Source organism: Cebus imitator, unplaced genomic scaffold, assembly GCF_001604975.1.
Source record: "Cebus imitator isolate Cc_AM_T3 unplaced genomic scaffold, Cebus_imitator-1.0 Scaffold520, whole genome shotgun sequence".
Taxonomy (NCBI): Eukaryota; Metazoa; Chordata; class Mammalia; order Primates; family Cebidae; genus Cebus; species Cebus imitator.
In genome coordinates, this window is record NW_016107835.1 from 1,346,950 (window position 1) to 1,371,710 (window position 24,761).

The 24,761-nt window shown below is 41.5% G+C and overlaps 2 protein-coding genes across 5 annotated transcripts in view; both read right to left on the bottom strand.

Moving 5' to 3' along the window:
• Positions 1-953, bottom strand: part of LOC108293043 (G antigen 2B/2C-like) — a 30,264-nt gene extending 29,311 nt beyond the window's left edge. Inside the window, exon 1 of the mRNA XM_017514217.1 lies at positions 891-953. The gene's annotated coding sequence lies outside the window, so the exon portion shown is untranslated. The remainder of the gene's footprint in view (positions 1-890) is intronic.
• The window catches only part of LOC108293042 (G antigen 10-like), a 43,979-nt gene that overhangs the window by 14,456 nt on the left and 4,762 nt on the right, over positions 1-24,761 (bottom strand). Inside the window, exons 1-5 of one of the 4 annotated variants that reach the window (XM_037733369.1) lie at positions 17,453-17,592; positions 8,943-9,031; positions 8,093-8,216; positions 4,992-5,117; positions 2,860-2,972 (exon numbers count right to left, since the gene is read on the bottom strand). In XM_037733369.1, coding sequence (XP_037589297.1) covers positions 2,950-2,972; positions 4,992-5,117; positions 8,093-8,216; positions 8,943-9,023 — 354 coding nt within the window. In that variant the 5' untranslated portion in view covers positions 9,024-9,031; positions 17,453-17,592 and the 3' untranslated portion in view covers positions 2,860-2,949. Of the gene's footprint in view, positions 1-2,859; positions 2,973-4,991; positions 5,118-8,092; positions 8,217-8,942; positions 9,032-10,110; positions 10,193-17,452; positions 17,593-24,761 lie in introns of those variants that run through there. The other 3 variants (XM_017514216.2, XM_017514215.2, XM_037733370.1) reach the window with 3 other exon arrangements.

The window sequence follows — 24,761 nt, forward strand, 5'->3', positions numbered from 1 at the left end:
AAGGAAAGACTAAAATAGATGCACTGTTTGATGAAACTCAACATATATTCAAAATGGATACTTTCAGCAAATTAGAACAGAATGGAATGGCTTACTCCGATAGTCAATGTATTTAAAAATACAGTAAATATACTGGTGAAATGTTGAAATTTTTTCCATTTCTCATCAGTGATAAGTCAAAAATGTCCACTAGCACCATCGTACCAGATGGGTTTGCCCAATGCCATAAAATCACAAAGGAAATAAAACTCTTCAAAATGAGTGGCTGAGGTGGGAGGATTGCTTGAGCCTGGGAAGCAGAGGTTGCAGTAAGCTGAAATCACACACTGCACTCCAGCCCAGGTGACAGAGTGAGGCTCTGTCTCAAACAAACAGACTAACAAACAAAAGAAGCCAGAGAATTCAGAATTTAACAGGATCTAACAATAGGCATTCGGATCTCCACACCGCTGGAGAGTGCTCAACAGCCCACAGCCTTCCCAAATGCCAGACCCATTCTTTACTGCCCGCCAAGCCTCCCTCTACGCCCCAACTCCCGGGGCCCCATTCAAGACTCAGGGATCTGCCCTGTGTTAGGGGTTCCCGGCACCTCAGGACTTCTATCCCTCCAACATCACCCACAGTACTCGCCCCATCTTCACCTTCACTTCCATGGCCCACATTCCTCCCTTTCCTGGCCCCTTCAAAAACGCAAAGCCAATTGTGGCCTTGCAGCCTGTGAAGAGAAGGAAGATAACCTCATGGCCCTGCTCTTTCGAGGTCAGGAGGCCCTTCTCCCTTAGAGACCACAGACCACGCAGCAGGACGCACCAGACCTACCTGATGCTCACTGCCTCCTCCTCACCCTCACTCACACTTCAGCCCTCAGGAGGACTGCCATGCGGGCCTACCAGATGAGTCTCAGTAGAAGAAAAAGTGTCCAGATGGCACGAACAGGACTGCACACCCTCCCAGCTCCCTGGCGTTTGCCAAGTAGGCAAACACGCTGACCGGAAGACAACCAGGGAACATGCGCACTGAGGCGGGAGCCCAAGGAGCATGGGCAGCTGGGGGGAGGGGAGTGCTGCCTTTCCTAGCCCCATACCCCAAACCCAATTCCCATCCCCACTGAGGATAATGGAATCCGACCTCCCTCTGCTATTTCCTATGCCTCTGGGACTCAAATACCTCAAATAGTGCTCCCCTCAAAACTCACTCCATCTTCAACTGAACCCCCCGCCCCTACAGGACCCTCTCTTGCCCTGGCCCCACAATGGGGACAAGGACCATGGTGACTGACTAGAAAGACAGGTAGACCACCTGCTAAAACAGAAATAACGACCTACCCCAAAAAGAAATTGTTCAACATGAACAAGTCAGAGAAAGAGACTGAAAGAATGAATACAACCTCAAGGGCCTGTAGGAAAATACTAAAACGTCTATCATTTATAGCATCAGAATCACAGAAGAAGTAACAGTACCAGGAAAACAAGAGCCTAGGACAGCCAGAGTGACACCATCTGAAAATCAACTCCATCTTGAAACTAACAAGACACATTCCTTACCAGTCACAACCCACGGCCCTAACATGTTTGTAGTTGAGAAAACAGACTAAAGGTACTTATAAGGACATGGTCCCACAGCAGTGAAAAGTGCAGGGGTCCCAACACCCATAGCAATGTATGCTTTAAAAATCATTATGCTTTCATGTACTTACACACTGGAAAGTCAAGGATAGTTTTCTTTAAATTAATAGAATGATAAATTTCATCATGCTGTTAGCCCACCCTCAAAAAGGTACAGATAAGGTTAGTCTTTACATGGATAAGACCCTGATATAAGAAAAACCTGGTCAGGCCAAGGCTCACGCCTGAAATCCTAGTATTTTGGAAGGCTGACCTGGGCAGATCACCAGAGTTCAGGAGTTCAAGACCAGTGTAAGCAACATGACAAAATCTCATCACTACAAAAAGAAAAAAAAAATAGAAAAATTAGCTGGGCATGGTGGGATGTACCTACAGTCACAGCTACTCAGGAGGCTGAGGTGTGATTATTGCTTGGGCCCAGAAGGTCAAGGTTGCAGTGAGCTCGGATAACACCACTGGACTCCAGCCTGTGTGACAGAGTGAGACCCTGTCTAAATTTTTAAACATACAATATAAAAAAGTACAAATGTATCAACCTAATTCATTATATTAACAGATTAATAGGAAAAAATTCCTTGATAATCAAAATAGATGCACTGTTTGATGAAATTCAACATACATTCAAAATGAATACTCTTAGCAAATTAGAACAGAATGGAATTACTTACTCTGATAAAGTCCAAAACTACTAAAGTAAATATGATGGTGAAATGCTTAAATATTTTCATTTCTCAGCATGGATAAGACAAGGGTGTCCACTATCACCATTGTACCAGGTGGGTCTGCCCAATGCCATAAATTCAGAAAAGGAAATAAAACTCTTCAAAATGGCAGCAACAGGCCTGATGCGGTGGCCCACGCCTGTAATCCCATCACTGTGGGAGACTGAGAGGGGTGCATCACTTGCACTAAAGAGTTCAAGAACAGCCCTGGAAGCATATCAAAACCCCGTCTCTACAAAAAATACAAAAGGAAATAGAAAAAAAAGGCAGAAACAAAACTGCTCTTATTCAAAGATGATATGACTCCATATGTTGAAGACTGAAAAGGATCTAGAAGTAAACTTTAAGAATTCATAAGCATATTTAACAGGTTGCTGGATAGAAAGCTCCATATATAAGTATTAGGTCTCTACATACCACCTCAAACAAACAGAATATAACATTTCAAAGAATGGTATATATTTCAAAGCATCAAATACCTAGAAATAAAGTTTACAAAAGATGTGCAAGACTTCTTTGCAGAAGGCTGTAAAACTTTATTGAGAGAACTTTAATGAACAACTTTCCAACATGAAAGCAGCATCATTTCAGCGTGTCTTCTTTTAATGCTGTGATTGCTTTTCACCTGTAACAGAAACACAACAGTTGGGAACATGACTTAGTAACAGATTATTTACATGACCCTAAAGGCATACAAAGCACACTACACTTTGGGTTTTCTAAAATGGACTGAAAACAGAACCCCAAGGGTGATTCTGTGTCTTACATCCGATTAAACCTCTGTACACACTTTGAGGGTAGACCTGCAGAATTTAAGAGTAATTTCATCCCTAAACATTAAGTGCTTCCTTTAAATTCAAAAGCACTTATAATTAACAGTCAGTAATTCAGAAAACACATGTGAAAAACATACTTCAGCTGATTACTCAGAAAGTATTAAAGTCATGGTCTTTGAACTTCAGATCTTATCAACTCATGTCTCAAAAGCTGAAACTTACATATAACATTTGATATGCTTACAGGTGATTATATCATCTATGTGTCTACAGTCTTATTAGAAATAGTGCCTCATGAAGACTGACAGTAGGGCAGGGAGGGTGTTTAACAAAGGCATCTTTTTTTTTTTTTTTTTTATGAGTCTTGCTCTGTCGCCCACACTGGAGTGCAATGGTGCAATCGTGGCTCACTGCAACCTCCACTTCCCGGTTCAAGAGATTCCCCTGCCTCAGCCTCCCAAGTAGCTGGGTTTACAGGCCCCCGCCAACACGTCTGGCTAATTTTTGTATTTTTAGTAGAGACGGGGTTTCACCATATTGAGCAGGATAGTCTTGATCTCCTAACCTCGTGATCTACCCACCTCGGTCTCCCAAAGTGCTGGGATTACAGGCGTGAGCCACTGCACCCAGCCCAGAAGAATCTTACTCACACCCATGCTAAGCATCACTGATCTGCATGCCACAGATAATAGAAAGTAAACAGTCTCTCGCCACTTGATATTTCAGTCACTTAAGGTTTTCTTGAAAGAATATTGAAAAAGCGATTATTCATTAATAGCCAGAGAATCCGGGCCTGGGCAACATAGTGAGACCTCATCTCTATAATAAATTAAGAAAAAAAAAGAACAAAAACAAAAACAAAATTAGGCACAGTAGCTTGTGCATGTAGTTCCAGCCACTCAGGAGACTGAGGTAGGAGGATTGCTTGAGCCTGGTAGGCAGAAGTTGCATTGAGCTGAAATCACACCAGTGTACTCCAGCCCAGGTGACAGAGTGACACTCTGTTTCAAACAAACAAAAAAAAAGAAGCTTGAAAATTGAGAATTTGACAGGATCTAACAACAGGCATTCAGGTCTCCACACAGAAAAACAAACATGAAGCAGAGTGCCTGCTCACTTTCTTCGTAGCAATGAAATCTCAATTCACAGGTCTGCAGATGACACAGGCCAGGGTTTCATGATTTACAAAAAACAAATCATACAAACAGATGATCTCTATATCCTATGCATTCTATTCAACAGGATCAGAGTATGAAAGAAGTAATGTGTTATGTATTTGTTCAAAGCAGACCTTTACAAAAGCATCTTATAATTAGGGACTATTGGTTTAAGGACTTAAAATCAAATGTTTTCATTCAAGATGACTTTGACTCAGTGTGTTTCTATATCTGACAGTCTATAGGTCAGGTGCTGGGGCCTAAACTATGTTTCAAATAACCTTTATGTTATAAGAACTCTATTATTAAGGATTCAGTACTGTTACCTCTCTGTTATTAAAAATATAATACAGGGTCAGGCAGGGAGGCTCACGCCTATAATCCTAGCATTTGGAAGCCCGAGGCAGGTGGATCACCTGAGGTCAGGAGTTTGGGACCAGCCTGTACAACATGACAAAAGCTCATCTCTACTCAAAATACAAAAATTAGCTGGGTGCATTAACACACGCCTGTAATCCTAGCTACTCGGGAGGCTCAGCCAGGAGAATCACTTGACCCTGGGAGGTGGAAGTTCCAGTTAGCTAAGATGGCACCCCTGCACTCCACCCTGGGCCACAGAGTGAGGTTCCATCTCAAAAACAATAAAAGAAGAAGAAGGTAATACTGTGGAAACAGACACCCTACAATTTGCATGCCTCATAAATTGCCTACCTGCTTCTGGCGGTTTCACCTGCTCTGGATTTGGCAGGCGCATCTCCTGGACATCAGGACCATCTCCACGCTCACACCCAGTCTTTGGGTGAACCTGTTCCTGGCTACCAGCTTCAGGCTCCTGCCCTTTAAAATTTTTTTAAAAAAAATTATCAGTTTAAGCAGTAAAACATGAAATATGAATAAGGAAATAATATTCATGCTCTCAGTGTATTAAATAAAAGATTTAGCTAGTGTCATAATAAATGTGTTCATAACAATCCCAGGAACATTATTTCAGGAGTCTGTTAGCAGAAAACAGGAAAACGGGGTTTTCCAAATATTACCCTCTTCCTGAAGACTGCCCTCACACAATGTTGTTGCCTCCTTTGCACCGCTCTGTTATTGGCCTTCTGAGTGTCCTTATCACATCAAATGACTCAAGGCAGAAATCCTGTCTCTCGTAGCACTTACACTCCCTAGCACTTAGACTCTTATATGGCCTGAGTAGCCACCAATAAACCCTGAGTGAAAAATCTTTAAACCATACATGAAAAAGCCCAAACTGCTGAACATTCTGCAAACCAACTGGTCTATCCTCTTCAAAAATGTCCGTACCATGAATGACAAAGAAAAATTAAGGAACCATTCACAATTAAAGGAAACTAAAACCACATGACAAGCACATGTAACATGTGATCCTGAACTGGACTCTGCATTAGAAAAAGAAATTCTATAAAGGAAATTATCTGGGCCAGATGTGGTGGCTCACGCCTGTAATCCCAGCATTTTGGGATGTCAAGGTGGGCAGATCAGGTGAGGTCAGAAGTTCAATACCACCCTGGCCAACGTGGTGAAACCCCATCTCTACTAAAACTACAAAAAAAGAAGAAACATTAGCCAGGCTCAGTAGTTGGCAACTGTAGTCCCAGCTACTCAGGAGGCTGAGGCATGAGAATCCCTTGAACTTGGGCCGTGTAGGTTACATCGAGCCAAGAGAGCAATACTGCACTCCAACCTGGCCAGTAGAGTGAGACTCCATCTCAAGAAAGGAAAAAAAAAAAAAAAAAAAAGAAAGGAGAAGAGAGAGGAAGAGAGGGGAGGGGAGGGGAGGGGAGGGGAGGAAAGGAAAGGAAGAAAGAGAAAGAGAAAGAAGAAAGAAAGAGAAGAAAGAGAGAGAGAGAGAGAGAGAAAGAAAGAAAGAAAGAAAGAGAAAGAAAGAAAGAAAGAAGGAAAAGAAAGAAAGAGAAAGAAAGAAAGAGAAAGAAAAAGAAGGAAAGAAAAAACATTGAATAATTGGGAAAATTTGAGTACACACTGTGTTATGAAATGACTGCATTTTCACATTGTTAAATTTCCTGATTTTGATCTTTGTGCAGTGCTGATCCAAGGAATAACTTGGTCTTTCTTCTGATGATATACACACACTCCAGTACACAGAGTAAAGGATCATAATACCTGAAGCTTTATCTAAACAATTCACCATTAATAACAATAAACATAATATCCATGAGCATGTGTGCGAGTGTGTGGGCAGCAGGGCAAGACAGGGAGGGTAGATATATCAAACCAATGGAGCAAAAGCTATTAACAATTGGTGAATCTAGGTGAAAAGTATATGAGTTAATTGTACTATAACTGCAAATTTTCTACAAATGTTATGTCTTGAAAATATACGAATGAAAATTTAGAGGACTATATGACAACTACACTAAATTTGGGTAGACAGGAGTTTTTTTGTTTGTTGTTGTGGTAAAAAAAAATACACAACATAAAATTTACCATCTTAACTATTTTTAAGTGTCACAGTTCAGGAAGGAGCTATACTTGCAACATTATCAGCAACTAGGAACAAACTTTCTATATTTGTTTTTCTATAACATGAAATCTTTATGTATTTCTTTATTTGTTAGCAATAAGGTCTCGCTATGTTTCCCAAGCTGGGCTTGAACTCCTGGGCTCAAGCAATCCTCTCACCTCAGCCTCCCAATTAGCTGGGACTATGTGTGCATGGCATTCAGCCCAGGTTGAGACCTTTCTCTGAAATGACAATCTAAGGATAAACCACAGGACTTGTACAATGCCTATATTCAGCCATAGAGTACTAAAAGCAGTGGGCATCAGCTAAGAAATCTGAAGTCTACAACATGGATAGGAATTCAGTTATAATTACAATTTAAATTTCTGAGGATTCATTAGCTGAATGGATTTGAGGACTACGAAAAATCTTCCATTCATGACATCCATTACCTATTTTTATATGGTAAGTTTATATGGTGTAAAGAGAAATGTAAATTTCTTCAAATAAAGTTATATTTAGGTCCAAAGGCCCTAAATGTAATATTCCATAAATGAACCACATGTAGAACAAAGCACCAAAATAACATGGTTTGTGAATCACAGCAAATATACTGTCCTGCACGGAGAATAAGGGAATGGGTGGACAGCAATTAATGGGCATTGTTGTCAGTGATATTCTAGAAACTGTTAACAGTGAATCCCTAGAATAATCCATGACCTGAGTTACATAAATGATTTGTTTCAAACTAGTTTAGGAGAAATTATTTCTATCTCATGTTAATCTCAGGAAGGGTAATTCTTTTTTTGGTTTTTCTAATCATAACAGGATCAAATCACATCCTAAACCCACTTGGAAAATCATACTAAACCAGCTACCTGTATGGCAGTATCCTGATTTATCCAGCTTTTAATAAACTTACCATATAAAAATAACAATCAATGGAAATGGTGGCTAACATTCAGCAACTTGGTTTTTAGAGTTGCTTCTGCTCTTCTGAACTTGGTCTCTTCTTGGGCCAGTATTAAGCTACTTTACAGTAAAAAACAAAATACAAATTTTGTATTCACCACTCAACTGTTCTTGGTTATAACACAACCTCCAAGCCTCCATTCTCTTATTCATAAAGTGGACACGCTTTATCATAGTGATAAAAGCTAAGCTAAGCTAAGCTGCAAAAACTATACGCCCTCCTCACTTTTCCAGTCCATTTCAGGTATGCCTTCCATTGTTTTATTTCCTCCTGTTCCTGCTATGTGACAATGCATGACACACATACACACACACACATCCCAAGAGTCATTCTTCTTCCCTTTGCCTTCACCTTGACCTGCAGATGCTCCCTCATCCTCTCCCTCCTGAGCAGGTACAGAAACCTGACTTTCAGTTGCTGGTTCCCCTTCTTCAGGTTTTGGTGGTTCCAATTCTTCATCACTGAACTGCTCGGGCTAGGAAGTGTGTGTGTGTATGTGTGTGTGCAAATAAAAAAAGTTTTGTTATTAATATATGATTATACAAATATACACAGAATACATAGATATTTCTGATCATAACTAAGCCTAAAGACGTTTCTCCAACTCTATTGTCTATGCTCAATAAGGTTACTCTACACACAGGAAGGTTACTGTGAGAAAAGTGACCCACAAAGACTTTGGAAGGTATTATATTCTGTGTTGGAATCGCTGTGTACAATCTGTCATTAACAAGCAAAGTGGCCGGGCACAGTGGCTCACACCTGTAATCCCAGCACTTAGGGAGGCCGAGGCAGGTGGATCACCTGAGGTCAGGACTAGCCTGACCAACAAAATGAAACCACATCTCTACTAAAAATACAAAAAAAACAGTCGAGTATGGTGGCAGGTGCCTGTAATCCCAGTACTTGGGAGGCTGAGGCAGGAGAATCACTTGAACCTGGGAGACGGAGGTTGCAGTGAGCCGAGATTGCCCCATTACACTCCAGCCTGGGCAACATGAGAAAGGAGTCATGGGCAAAAGCTGAAGAACACAAGAGAAAAACAAAATCCTCCTGAGTCAATGTTTCCTTCATTAGATGCCATAATTATTTTTATCAGCATGAAATAATTTTATCAGTGTCTATATACTAATGCAACAACACTAGCACAAATATTAATTTCTGCTAATAGAAAACATCAAACTAACATTAAAGCACTCACCAGCATAGGCCCAATCGCCTCAGGAGGTTCCACATAGCGTCTTGGTCTAGGCCGATAGGTTGATCTTCCTCGCCAACTCATATTTCACACTGAAAACAGAAAACCATGATTGGGAGCATGCACTTGAGAGGACAGCTATATTCGATCACCTCCATGGCTAAATTTTAATTTGTTGTATTTTTGAACATACTCTCACAATAATTCCCACAGTTAAGCATACGTGTGTACCTTTTCTGAGTACCTGCAAAGCCACTTATGCTGGCCATGCTGGCAGAACAATCATCTTAAGGCGTGTGGCAAAAGGCAGAGGACGTTATTTTCTAAATTTCTTTTGAACACGCGGTCTGGCTCTGTTGCTCAGGCTGGAGTGCAGTGGCGAAATCACACCACACTACAGCCTCAACCCCCCTGCTCAAGGGATTCTCCCTCCTCAGATGAGGTTTAGTTTCACAAGTGGACTCCACATAAAAATACCAGTGAATCACAAATTTGTGACTGTTGCTTTTGGCACACTCCTACTTACTAGAGCCATTCACGCCCCTCAAATCAAGTTTGCTTGGACCCCACAGCCTTGCCCAGTCCTTCCCATTGTTTCCAGACCTTCCATAACGGATGTGAGACCTTGCATGGCTTCTCACTCTGGCGCCCCCACTCCACGCCGCTGGGGCTGCTCACCAGGCCGCAGCCTTCCCAAATGCCATGCCCCTTCTTTACTGTGTGCCTCGCCCCCATCTCCCCTCCCCACCACCCAGGACCCCATTCAGGACTCAGGGATTTGCCCTGTGTTGGAGTTCCTGGGACCTCGGGACTTTCATCCCTCCAACATCACCCCCAGCACTCGTCCCATCTTCAACTGAATCCCTGACTGCCTCCCCACCGCAGCCCACCTTCCTCACTTTCCTGGTCCCTTCACGACCACAAAGGCAATGGTGGCCTCACAGCCTGTGAGGTGGAGGAGGACGGCCTCGAGGACCTACTCTTTTGGACGTCAGGAGGCCCTTCTCCCTCGGAGGCCAAGAGGCTCTTCTCTTTCAAGAGCCACGAGGCCGTTCTCCCTCAGAGGCCACAAACCATGCAGTGGGACCCACCAAACACACCTGACACCCACTGCTTCCTCCTCAGCCTCACTCACACTTCAGCCCCCAGGAAGATTGGCCTGCGGACCTACCAGATGAGTCTGAGTAGAGAAAAAAGAGCCCAGGCAGAGGGAACGCGACCGCACACCCTCACAGCTCCCTGGCGTTCTCCACACTCACGAAGCCGCTGACAGGAAGATGCCCAGTGAGCATGCGCACTGAGGCAGGAGCCCAAGGAGCATGCGCGCCTGGGGGGTGGAGAGGGGAGGGCTGCCATTCACACCCGCACACCCCAAGTCCCGGATGCTATCCCCACTGAGGATAATGGAATCCAACCAACTTCCCTCTGCTGTTTCCTATGCTTCTGGGACTTAGATATCTCAAATAATGCTCCCCTCAAAACACTCCATCTTCAACTAAACCCCCCTTCCCTCCAGGGCCCTCTCTTGCCCCGGTCCTACCATTGGGAAAAGGACCATGGTGACTGCCTGGAAAGACTGATAGACCACCTGCTTAAACAGAAACAGCAACCTACCCCAAAAAGAAACTCTTCACTATGAACAAGTCAGAGAAAGAGACTGAAAGAAAAATAAATACAACATCAAGGACCTGTAAGAAAATACTAAAACATCTATCATTTGTAGCATCAGAATCGTAGAAGGACAAGTGACAGTATTAGGGAAACAGGAGCCAAGGACAGCCAGAGCGACACCATTTGAAAATCAACTCCATCTTGAAACTATCAAGACACTCTCCTTACCAGTCACAATACATGGTTCTAAGATGTTTGTAGCTGAGAAAAGAGACTAAAGGTACCTACAAGGACATGCTCCCACAGCATCGGAAAGTGCAGGGGTCCCAACACCCATAACAATATATGCTTTCAAAATAATTATGCTTTCACGTGCTTACACACTGGAAAGTCAAGGATAGTTTTCTTTAAATCAACAGACTGCACCTGTAATCCCAGTACATTGGGAGGCTGAGGTGGGTGGATCATGAGGTCAGGAGTTCAAGACCAGCCTGGCCAAGATGATGAAACCCTGTCTCTACTAAAAATGCAAAAAATTAGCCAGGCATTGTGGCATGTACTCTGGAGGTACTCTGGAGGCTAAGGCAAAGAATTGCTTAAATCTGGGAGGCGGAGGCGCAATGAGCCAAGATCGCACCTCTGCACTCCAGCCTGGGTGACCGAGCGAGATTCCATCTCAAAAAAAAAAAAAAAAAAATCAACAGAATGATAAATTTCATCATGCTGTTAGCCCATCTGCACAGAGGGACTGATAAGTTTAGTCTTTACATAGACAAGACCCTTACATAAGGAAAACCTGGCCAGGCCAAGGCTCACACCTGTAATCTTTGTATTTTGAGAGGCTGAGCTCAGGAGTTTGAGACCAGCCTAAGAAAAATGAAAAAGTCTCATTACTCCAAAAAAAAAAGTTTGGGGGGAAATTAGCTGGGCATGGTGGCATGTAATTATAGTCACAGCTACTCAGGACGTTGAGATGGGATTATCGCTTCTCCAGCCTGGGTGACAGAGTGAGACCCTGTCTCAATTTTTTAAAAATGAAAAATAAAAAAGTACAAACTTTTCAATCTAATTAACTACATTAACAGATTAATGGGAAAATTGCTGTGGTAGTCAACATAGATTCACTGTTAGATGAAACTCAACATATATTCACAATGAATACTCTCAACAAATTCGAGCAGAATGGAATGACTTACTCTGATAAAGTCCATCTAAAAAGTACAGTAAATATGATGGCGAAACGTTGAAATGGGTCAGTTTCTCCTCAGGGATAAGAAAAGGATGTCCACTTTCACCATTGTACCAGGTGGGTCTGCCCAATGATATAAAATCAGAAAAAAAAAATAAAACTCCTCCTGAGTAGCTGGTATTAGAACCTACCTCCGTGCTTCAAGATATTTCACACCAACTGATGTGTGTTACAAATGTGTTATGTACTTGTTAAAAGCAAACCTTTACAAAAGCATCTCAAAATTATGAGCTATTAAGGACGTATTCTCAAAAATTATATTTAAATATGGCTTTGACTCAGTTTGCTTCTATATGACAGTCTATAAGTCTGCTGCTGGGGCCTGAACTATGTTTCAAATAACTTTTATATAAGAACTCTATTATTGGCCAGGCGGGGTGGCTCACCCCTCTAACCCCAAGACTTTGGAAGGCCGACATGGGTGGATCACCTGAGGTCAGAAATTCGAGATCAGCCTGACAAATATGCTGAAACCCGTCTCTACTCAAAATTAGCCTGGCATGGTGATGTGTGGCTCTACTACCACCTACTCAGGAGGCTAAGACTAAAGAATTGCTTGAGCCTGGAAGGTGGACTTGCAGTGACCTCCGAGATCAGGCATCTGCACTCAAGGCTGAGTGACAGAGTGAGAATCTGTCTCAAAAAAAAAAAAAAAAAAAAAAAAAAAAAAAAAAAAAAAAAAAAAAAAAAAACCCACAAAAACTCTATTATTGAAGAGGCAGTATTATTACCCGTGCATTATTGAAACTATAATACTGTAGAAACAGACACCCTGCTATTTGCATGCTTAATAGATTGCCTACCTTCTTCTGGCAGTTTCCCAGGCTCTGGATTTGGCAGCCACATCCCCTTCACAGTAGGACCATCTCCATGCTCACAACCAGTCTTCAGCTGAACCAGTTCCTAGCTATCAGCTTCCAGCTCAGGCCCTTAAAAGAAAAAAATCAATTTAAGCAGTAAACGATAAAATATAAATAAGAAAACAATAGTCATGCTCACAGTGTTATTAAATGAAAGCCGTAGGCTAGTGTAATAAATGTGTTGATAAGAATCACAAGAACATTATTTCAGGAGTCTGTTGCCAGAAAATAGGAAAGCAGGGTTTTCCAAATATTACCCTCTTTTTTTCCGAAGACTGCCCTCAGACAGCTTTGTTGCCTCCTTTGCACTTTTATGTTACTGTACTTCTCACTGTCCTTATCATATTAAACTATTCAAGGCTGAAATCCTGCCTTTCATTAGCAATTAGACTACTAGGACCTAGCAGATTATATGGCATGAGTAGGCACCCATAAATGGTGAGTGAAAAAAGGTCTTTAAACAATATATGAAGACCCCAAACTGGCGAACATTCTGCAAAATGACTGGTCTATCTATCCTCTTCCAAAACATCAGTATCATGAATGGCAAAGAAAACTTAAGGAACCATTCCAGATGAAAAGAAACTAAAATGACATGACAACTACATGCAAGACATGATCCTGATTTGGACTCGGGATCAGAAAATTAAATTCTATAGAGGAAATTCTCTTGGCTGGACATGGTGGCTCATGCCTATAATCCCAGCAGTCTGGAACACCAAGGCAGGCAGATCACTTGAGGACAGGAGTTCAAGGTCAGCCTGGCCAACGTGGTGAAACCCTGTCTCTACTGAAAATACAAAAAAAAAAGCTGAGTGCCATAGCAGGCAACTGTAATCCAAGTTACTCAGGAGACTGAGGCATGAGAATCCTTTGAACCTGGGAGGCTAAGATTGCGATAAGCCAAGATTGCACCACTGCACTCCAGCTTGTTTGACAAAGTGAAATTCCCTTTGTAAAAACAAAAATGTGTAATTACCTGAATAACTGTCAAAACATGAGTATGCACTGTATATTAAATGTCTGCTTTTTCTCATTGTTAAATTTCTTGCTTTTGATAATTGCATTATCCAAGGAATGACTTTTTCTTTGTTCTGAAAATATACACAGACTCAAGTACTTAAGGTAAAGGACCATAATTCCTGAGACTTCATCTAAACAATTCAGCATCAATAACAATAAATATAATATCAATAAGTGTGTGTGTGAGTGTCTGGGAAGCAGGGTAAGAGAGGGAGAGAACAGCCAGGAAATCAATGGAGCAAATGCTATTAACAATTGGTGAATCTAGGTGAAAAGTATATGAGTTCATTGTAAGATTTTTAAACTTTTTTATACATGTTATGTTTTCAAAATATACAAAGTGAAAACTTAAAAGAATATATGACAACTACACTGAACATTATGAAAATAGAAAAAATTTTAATAGCAGTAAAAATTACATATAACATCAAATTTACCCTCTTAACTTTTTAAGTGTCACAGTTCAGTAAAGAGTTATGTTTCCAACATCACCAGCAATTAGGAAGAAACTTTACTTGTTTGTTTTGCAATGTCATGAAACATTTATTTATTTACTTNTTTTGAGACAGAGTCTTGCTCTGTCGCCAGGCTAGAGTGCAGTGGCACAATCTTGGCTCACTGCAACCTCCACCTCCTGGGTTCAAGCAATTTTCCTGCCTCAGCCTCCCGAGTAGCTGGGACTACAGGCACATGACGCCAGGCTCAGCTAATTTTTGTATTTTTAGTAGAGATGGGGTTTCACCATGTTGGCCACAATGGTCTCGATCTCCTGACATCATGATCTGCCCACCTAGGCCTCCAAAAGTGCTGGGATTACAGGCCTGAGCCACCATGACTGGCCTTATTTACTCACTTCTTAGCCATAAAGTCTCACTATGTTTCCGAGGCTGGGCTTCAACTCCTGGACTCAAGCAATCCTCTCACCTCAGCCTCCCAAGTAGCTGGGACTACAAGTACATGGCACTGAGACCGTTGACCCCAGATAACACCTTTCTCTTAAATTATGGAAAATATTACAGTCAGGACACTCATCCCCTATTGGGATAAACAGAAACTCAACTCTGTTCAAATGAAGTTATATTGAGGTCCAAAAGTTCTAAATGCAATACTCCCTAAATGAACCCCATGTAGAACAAAATAACATTATTTGTCAATCACAGAAAATGTACTATCCCAAACTGAGAATAATGGAGGGCGTGGAGAGCAAATAGTGGGCATTGTTGTCAGTCATATTCTAGAAACCTTTATCAGTGAATCCATAGAATAATCCATAACTTGAGTTACATAAATGATTTGCTTCAAAATATCTTATCTAGGAGAAATTATTTCTACCTCATGATAATCTCAGGATAATTATTTTTTTGTTTTTCTAACTATAAAAGGATATAATCACCTCTTAAAAGCCACCTAGAAAATCATACTAAGCCAACTACCTGTATGACGATATCCTCATTTGCTCAGCTATTAACAAACTAACCATATAAAAATATCAATCAAAAAAACGGTGGCCAATATTCAGGGACACAGCTTTGGAGTTGCTCCTACTCCTATGAACTGGGTCTATTCTGGGGCCATTACTAAGCTACCTTACAGTAAAGCATTTCAGTTCTAAGCATTTTAAGCAAAATCATTTACTAATTGTACAGCAACACAGGTGCTAAAGACACACACTTAGGGAAAAAAATACAAATTCTGCATTCACCAGTCAAGTGTTCTTGGATAAAACACAATCCCGAACCTTCGTTCGCTCATTTATAAAGTGGATAAATGTTATCATAGTGAGGGATTTCCCTAAGGTAAATTGCAAACTATACCCTCTTCACTCTTCCAGTCCATTTCCAGGCATTGTTTGCATTGTTTTCTTCCCATCTGTTACTGGTATATGACAATGCATCACACACACACACACACACACACACACACACACACACACTCCAACAGGCATTCTTCTTCCCTTTCCCTTCACCTTGAGCTGTAGATGCTCCCTCATCCCTCCTCTCCTGAGCAGGTACAGGATCCTGATTTTGACTTGGTGGTTCCACTTCTTCAGATGGTTTATGACTGCACTGCTCGTGCTACAAAATATGTGTATGTGTGCAAATAAAAAAGTTTTGTTATTACATGTCAATAAAATATATACATATACTACATATATATGTATTTAATATGCATACAATACACACATGCATGTATTTATATGTGAATATGTTCACATAAACATACACACGCAAAGAATACATAGCTGCTTCTGATCATAACTAAGCCTAAAGACCTTTCCCCCACTCTATTCTATATGCTTAATAAGGTTACTCTATCCACAGAAAGGTAATTCTGGGAAAAGTTTCCCACAAGGACTTTGGAAGCTGTTTTACTCTATTGTAGAACAGATGTGTACAATCTGAAATTAACAAGCATGAAGGAAGTCCTGGCAAAAGCTGGAGAACACAAGAGAAAAAAATTCTTCCTGAATCAATGTTTCCTTCATGAGACACCATAATCATTTTTTATCAGCATGAAAGACCTCTCTCAGTGTATCTATACTAATGCAACAACACTATCACAAAAATTAATTCCTGCTAACCAAAAACATCAAATGTTAAAGCACTCACCAGCATAGGCCTAATCACCTTAAAAGGTTTTATATATCATACTACCCTAGGCTAATAGGTTGCTCTTCCTTGCCAACTCATATTTCACACTGAAAAACAGAAAACCGTGACTGGGAACATGTACTTGAGAGGACAGCTGTATTCTATCACTTCCATGGCCAAATTTTAATTTTGAAAATACTTTTAAAATAAGGATCAGAGATAAGCTTAAGTGTGTACGTTTCCCGAGGGCTTGCAAAGCCACTTATGATGCCCAAGGTCACAGAGCAATCATCTTAAGGCATGTGGCATAAGGCAGAGGACATTATTTTAAAATTTATTTTTGACATGGGGTCTTGCTCTGTTGCTGACGCTGCAGTGCAGCATCACGATCACAGCTCACTGCAGCCTTGACCTCCCGCTCAAGCGATCCTCCTGCCTCAGTTTCCAGAGTAGCTGGGACAACAGGCACGTGCAACTACACCTCAGTGACACACGACATTTCTCATGAGGTTCAGTTTCCCAAGTATACTCCACATGAAAACACCAGTGAATCACAATTCCCATGACTGCTGCTTTTGGTACACTCCCACTTACTAGAGCCATTCACTCCCGTCAAATCAAGTTTGCTTTGACTGCATAGCCTCGCCCAGTCCTTCCCATTGTTTCCAGACCTTCCATAACGGATGTGAGACCTTGCATGGCTTCTCACTGGGGCGCTCCCCATTCCACGCTGCTGGGGGGCCCTCACCATGCTGCAGCCTTCCCTAATGCCAGGCCTCTTCGTTACTGCCCACCTTACCCCCATCACCACGCCCCCGGGGCCCCATTCAGGACTCAGGGATCTGCCCTGTGTCGGGGGTTGCCAGAACCTCGGGACTTTCATCCCTCCAATATCCCCAGCACTCACCCCATCTTCACCTGAGCCCATGACCGCCTCCCCTCCGCAGCCCACCTTCCTCCCTGTCCTGGCCCCTTCACAACCACAAAGCCAGTGGTGGCGTCAGAGCCTGTGAAGAGAAGGACAACCTCAAGGCCCTGCGCTTTCAGAGGTCAGGAGGCCCTTCTCCCTCAGAGACCACAGACCATGCAGCAGGACCCACCACACCTCCCCAAAGCTCACTGTCTCCTCTGCACCCTCTTTCACACTTCAGCACCCAGAAGTCTGGACTGCAGGCCTACCAGATGAGTCTCAACAGAGGAAAAAGTCCAGACAGCAGGAAAGCGACTGCACACCCTCACAGCTCCCTGGCGATCTCCACGAGGGCGAACACGCTGACCAGATGTTGACCAGTGAACATGCGCACTGAGACGGGAGCCCAAGGAGCATGCGTGGCTGTGGGTGGGAAGGGAAGAGCTTCCGTTCCCATCCCGACTGAAGATAATGGAATTCGACCTTCCTCTGCTGTTTCCTATGCCTCTGGGACTCAAATACCTCAAATAGTGCTCCCCTCAAAACTCACTCCATCTTCAACTGAACCCCCTCCCCTACAGGATCCTCTCTTGCCCTGGCTGAACCATGGGGACAAGGACCATAGTGATTGCCTGGAAAGACAGGTAGACCACCTGCTAAAACAGAAATAATGACCTACCCCAAAAGGAAATTGTTCAACATGAAAGAGACAAAGGAAGAGACTGAAAGAAAAATGAATACAACCTCAAGGACCTGCAGGAAAATACTAAAACATCTTAATTTGTAGCATCAGAATCGCAGAAAGAGAAGTGACAGTACCAGGGAAACAGGAGCCCAGGACAGCCAGAGTGAACTGTTTGAAAATCGACTCCATCTTGAAACTAGCAGGACACATTCCTTACCAGTCACAACCCATGGCCCTAACATGTTTGCAGTTGAGAAAACAGACTAAAGGTACCCACAGGGACAGGCCCCTACAGCAGCAGAGTGTGCAGGGGTCCCAATACGCGTAGCAATATATGCTTTCAAAATAATTATACTTTCACGTACTTACACACTATAAAGTCAAGGATAGTTTTCTTTCAATCAGTAGAATGATAAATTTCATCATGCTGTTAGCCCACCCATACAAAGATACAGTTAAGGTTAGTCGTTACATGGATAAGAACCCAATGTAAGAAAACCCTGGCCAGGCCAAGGCTCACGCCCTTAATCCTAGAATTGTGGGAGGCTGAGCTGGGCAAATTGCTTGAGCTCAGCAATTCGAGACCAGGATAAGAAACGTGACAAAATCTCATCGTTACAAAAAAAAAATTAGAAAAATTAGTTGGGCATGGTAGCACGTACCTAGAGTCACAGCTCAGGAGGCTGAGGTGCGATTATCCCTTGAGCCCAGAAGGTCAAGGATGCAGCGAGCTCTGGTAACACCACTGCACTCCAGTCTGGGTGACAGAGTGAGATCCTGTCTCAATTTTTAAAAATAGGAAATTAAAAAGTACAAATGTATCAACCTAATGGACTACATTAACAGATTAATGGGAAAAAAAATGTTGTGGTAATTGAAATAGATGCACTGTTTGATGCAACTCAACATATATTCAAAATGAATACTCTCAGAAAGTTAGAAGAGAATGGAATGACTTACTCTGATAAAGTCCAAAAACAATACAGTAAATATGATAGTGAAATACTGAAATGATTTCATTTCTCATCAGGGATAGGACAAGGATGTCCACTATCACCATGGTATCAGGTGGGTCTGCCCAATGCCATAAAATCAAAAAAGGGAATAAAACTCTTAAAAATGGCAGAAACAGGCCTGGCGCAGTGGCCCATGCGTATAATCACACCACAGTGGGAGGCTGAGGCGGGTGCATCACACACACTCAGAAATTCAAGAACAGCTCAGGAAACATATCAAAACTCCATCTCTGCAAAAAATACAAAAGAAATAGAAAAAAGATGGCAGAAATAGAATTGTATTTATTCAAAGATGACATGACTCCTTTTGTTGAAGACTGAAAGGGATCTAGAATTAAACTTTTAGAATTCATAAGCACATTTAAGAGATTGCTTGTTGAGAAATGCTGAGTGTATGACAGAATATATCGTTTGCTAAGAACGATGGCAAGGAAAACCTAGCTGCCCCTTTCCCCAAGTGGAAAACTACCACGGGCATTCTAAATTGGCAAGAGAGTATATGTATATCATACAGTTGTTAAAAAAATTCTTTAAGCGTGGGATATGTGACCCTGCCTCCCTGGCTCCTTCATGGAGAATACTTTTTAGTTTCTCTATGATCAATGGTAAGCAGGAACCAGCTGCCTACCTGGTTTATCTTGGGTCAACAAGAAAACACAGAACACCTGTTTGTTAATACTAATCACCTGTTCAGAAAGAAAAACTACGTGGTTCAGTATGTGCTAGAGACCCTGAGCCCAGAATGCTGTCACCGACTGAGGCTCTCAGTTCGGAACACTATTGGCCTCCAGATACTCCCACTTAGTTGTTTTATCTGGGGGTCTGCTTCTTAATGCCTTCAGGGCCGACTGACTGGGGATGTCTACTGCTGAGCTGAACTTGAAAGTTGCTGGAGAGAAAAATCGATATTTATTATGTCTCTAAATACCAGCTCAAACAGCTAAAATATGTCATTTCAAAGAATTATACATATTTCACACCATCAAATAACAAGAAATAAAGTTCACAAAAGATGCTCAAGACTTCTTTGCAGAAGGCTATGAAGCTTTATTGGGAGAACTTAAAGCAGCATACATCATTTCAGCATGTCTTCTTTTAACTCTGTGATTGCTTTCCAGCTGTAACAGAAACACAACAGTTGGGAACATGAATTAGCAACAGATACTTTAGATGACCCTAAAGGCATACAAAGCACATTACACTTTGGGTTTTATAAAATGGACTACAAACAGAACCCTAAGGGTGATCCTGTGTCTTACATCCAATTAAACCTCTGTACACACTTTGAGGGTAGACCTGCAGAACATAAGGGTAATTTCCTCCCTAAACATCAAGAGCTTCCTTTAAATTCAGAAGCACTTATAATTAACGGTCAGCAATCTGGAAAACACATATGTAAACCATACTTCTGATGATTACTCAGGAAGTATTAAAGTCACGGTATTTGAACTTCAGATTTTATCAACTCATGTCTCTGAAGTTGACACTTACATATAACATTTGATACGGGTAGAGGTGATTACATCATCTATGTGTCTACAGTCTTATCAGAAATAGTGGTTCATGAAGACTGACAGTGGGGCAGGGAGGATGCTTAACATTGGCATCTTACTCACGCCGATGCTGAGCATCACTGATCAACATGCCACAGATGACAGAAACTAAACAGTCTCAAGCCATTTGATAACTCAGTGACACAAGGTTTCTTTGGGAAAAGATTTAAAAACTAATTATTCATTAAGAGCCAGACANTAAAATGGACTACAAACAGAACCCTAAGGGTGATCCTGTGTCTTACATCCAATTAAACCTCTGTACACACTTTGAGGGTAGACCTGCAGAACATAAGGGTAATTTCCTCCCTAAACATCAAGAGCTTCCTTTAAATTCAGAAGCACTTATAATTAACGGTCAGCAATCTGGAAAACACATATGTAAACCATACTTCTGATGATTACTCAGGAAGTATTAAAGTCACGGTATTTGAACTTCAGATTTTATCAACTCATGTCTCTGAAGTTGACACTTACATATAACATTTGATACGGGTAGAGGTGATTACATCATCTATGTGTCTACAGTCTTATCAGAAATAGTGGTTCATGAAGACTGACAGTGGGGCAGGGAGGATGCTTAACATTGGCATCTTACTCACGCCGATGCTGAGCATCACTGATCAACATGCCACAGATGATAGAAACTAAACAGTCTCAAGCCATTTGATAACTCAGTGACACAAGGTTTCTTTGGGAAAAGATTTAAAAACTAATTATTCATTAAGAGCCAGACAATCCCAGGCTGAGCAACATAGTGAGACCTTATCTCTATAGTAAATTTAAAAAAAAATTAGGCACAGTGGCTTGTGCATGTAGTTCCAGCCACTCAAGAAGCTGAGATGGGAGGATCGCTTGAGTGTGGAAGGCAGAGATTACAGTTAGCTGAAATCCCACCACTGCACTCCAGCCTGGGTGACAGAATGAGACTCTGGCTCAAACAAACAGAAGAAGCCAGAGAATTCAGAATTTGACAGTATCTAACCATACGCATTCAGGTCTCCACGCAGAAAAACAAACATGAAGCAGAGTGCCCACTCACTTTCTTAGCGGCAATGAAATCTGAACTCACAGGTTTTCAGATGGCACAGGCCAGGGTTTCACGATATATGATAAACAAATCATACAAACAGAAGATCTTTGTATCCTATGCATTCTATCCATCAGGATCACGGTATGAAAGAGCCAGAATCAAAAATGATTTTAATATATCTGACTTAAACTCGCTGTTTTTACAGTAACCAAAGATAGGTTGAGAAGTTAGATCCGCTGAGAATCTCACAAATGCTGTTAAGAGAGCTGGTACTGGAACCTGCATCAAGGGCTTCAGAATATTTCACACCAACTGATGCATGTTACAAATGTCTTATGTATTTGTTACAAACACACCTTTACAAAAGCATCTCAAAATTGTGAGCCATTGGTTTAAGGATTTATGCTCAAAAGTTTTCATTCAAGATGACTTTGACTCAGTGTGTTTCTGTATCTGACAGTCTATAGGTTGGGCGCTGAACTACGTTGCAAATAACTATCATGTTAGAAGACCTCTATTATTAAGGAGGCAGTACTGTTACCTCTCTGGTATTAAAAATGTAATCCTCGGTTCGGTGTGGTGGCTCACACCTGAATCCTGGCACTTTGGGAGGCCGAGGCAGGTGGATCACCTGAGGTCAGGAGTTCGGGACCAGCCTGTGCAACATGACGAAAGCCCGTCTCGACTAAAAGTACAAAAATTAGCTAGGCTGGGAGGCAAACGCCTGTAATCCCAGCTACTCAGAAGACTCAGGCAGGACAATTACTTCAACTTGGGAGGCAGAAGTTCCCGTGAGCTAAGATGGAACCACTGCACTCCACCTGGGCAACAGAGCGAGACTCCATCTCAAAAACAGTAAGAATAAGAATATCATACTGTGGAAACAGACACCCTACAATTTGCATGCCTCATAAATTGCCTACCTGCTTCTGGTGGTTTCACCTGCTCTGGATTTGGCAGGCGCATCTCCTGGACATCAGGACCATCTCCACGCTCACACCCAGTCTTCGGGTGAACCTGTTCCTGGCTATCAGCTTCAGGCTCCGGCCCTTAAAAATTAAAACAAAATTATCAATTCAAGCAGTAAAACATGAAATATGAATAAGGAAATCATATTCATGCTCTCCGTGTTATTAAATAAAGGCTTTAACTAGTGTCATAATAAATGTGTTCATAACAATCCCAGGAACGTTATTTCAGGAGTCTGTTGGCAGAAAACAGGAAAACAGGGTTTTCCAAATATTATCCCCTTCCTTCCCAAAGACTGCCCTCACACAACTTGGTTGCCTCTTTTGCACTTTTCTGTTTTTGGACTTCTCAGTGTCCTTATCGTATGAAATGACTCAAGGCTGAAATACTGTCTCATAGCACTTACAGTCCTAGCACTTAGACATCTAATATGGCACGAGTAGCCACCAATAAACGCTGAGTGAAAATCTCTGAAAAATACACGAAAAAGCCCAGACTGCTGAACATTCTACAAACCAACTGGTCTATCCTCCTCAAAAATGTTCGTATCATGAATGACAAAGAAAAATTAAGGAACCATTCCAGATTAAAGGAAAGTAAAACCACACGACAAGTACATGCAACATGTGATCCTGAGCTGGACTCTGCATTATCTAAAGAAATTCTATAAAGGAAATTATCTAGGCTGGGCATGGTGGCTCACACCTGTAATCCCCATCATTTTGGGATGCCAAGGTGGGCAGATCAGGTGAGGTCCAAAGTTCAAGACCAGCCCGGCTAATGTGGTGAAACCCCACCTCTATTAAAAATAGAAGAAGAAAAAAAGAAAAAAGAAGAAGAAACATTAGCCAGGCGCGATGGCCAGCAACTGTACTCCCAGCTACTCAGAAGGCTGAGTCATGAGAATCCCTTGATCCTCGGACGGTAGGCTGCAGTAAGCCAAGATCATACTACTGCACTCCAGCCTGGGCAACAGGGTGAGACTCTGTCTCAATAAATGATTGAATGAATGAATAAAATAGTCTGAAAAACTGGCAAAAGTTGAGTATACACTGTGTATGAAATGACTGCATTTTCTCATTGTTAAATTTGCTGATTTTGATCTTTGTGCAGTGATGATCCAAGGAATGACTTCTTCTAGGTTCTGACAATATACACACAATCAAGTGCCATAATACCTGAAACTTCATCTAAACAATTGACCATTAATAACCGTAAACATAATATCCGTAAGTGAGTGTGTGAGTGTGTGGGTAGCAGGGTAAGACAGGGAGGGAGCAGATATCAAACCAATGGAGCAAAAGCTATTAACGGTTGGTGAATCTAGGTGAAAAGTATATGACTTGACTGTAGTATAATTGCAAATTTTCTATAAATGTTACGTCTTGAAAATATACAAATAAAAACTTAGAAGAATATATGACAACTACACTGAATTTATGAAGTCAGGAGGTTTCTTTAGGTTGTGGTAAAATATATATATATATATACATGACATAGAATTTATCATCTTAACTATTTTTAAATGTTACGGTTCAGTAAGGAACAATGTGCAACATTACCAGCAACTAGAAACAAACTTTGCATGTTTGTTTTCCTGTATCATGAAACCTTTATGTATTTCTTTCTTTACTTCTATCCTTACTTCTTTATTTGTTAGCGAGGAGGTCTTGCTATGTTTCCCAGGCTGGGCTTGAACTCCGGGGCTCAAGCAATCCTCTCACCTAAGCCTCCTAAGTAGCTGGGACTATGAGTGCATGGCATTCAACTCAGGACGAGACCTTGCTCTTAAATGAAAATCTGAGGATAAACCACAGGAGTTCTACGATGCTTATATTCACCCATATAGTACCAAGAGCAGTGGGCATCAGCTAAGAAATCTGAAGTCCACAACATGGATAGGATTTCAGTTATAATTACAATGTAAATTTCGGAGGATTCATTAGCTGAATGCACTTGAGGACTATGGAAAATCTTACACTCATGACACCCATTACCTATAGGTAATTAAGAAACTTAATCTTATTCAAATAAAGTTATATTTCGGTCCAAAGGTCCTAATATACTATTCCATAAATGAACCCCATGTAGAACAAAGCACCAAAAACTACATGGTTTGTGAATCACAGCAAATATACCGTCCTGCACTGAGAATAACGGAGTGGGTGGACAGCAATTAATGCGTATTGTTGTCAATCATATTCTAGAAACCTTAACAGTAAATCCCTAAAATAATCCATGACCTGAGTTACATAAATGTTTTGTTTCAAACTACTTTTTTTTTTTTTTTTTTTTTTTTTTTTTTTTTTTTTTTTTTTTTTT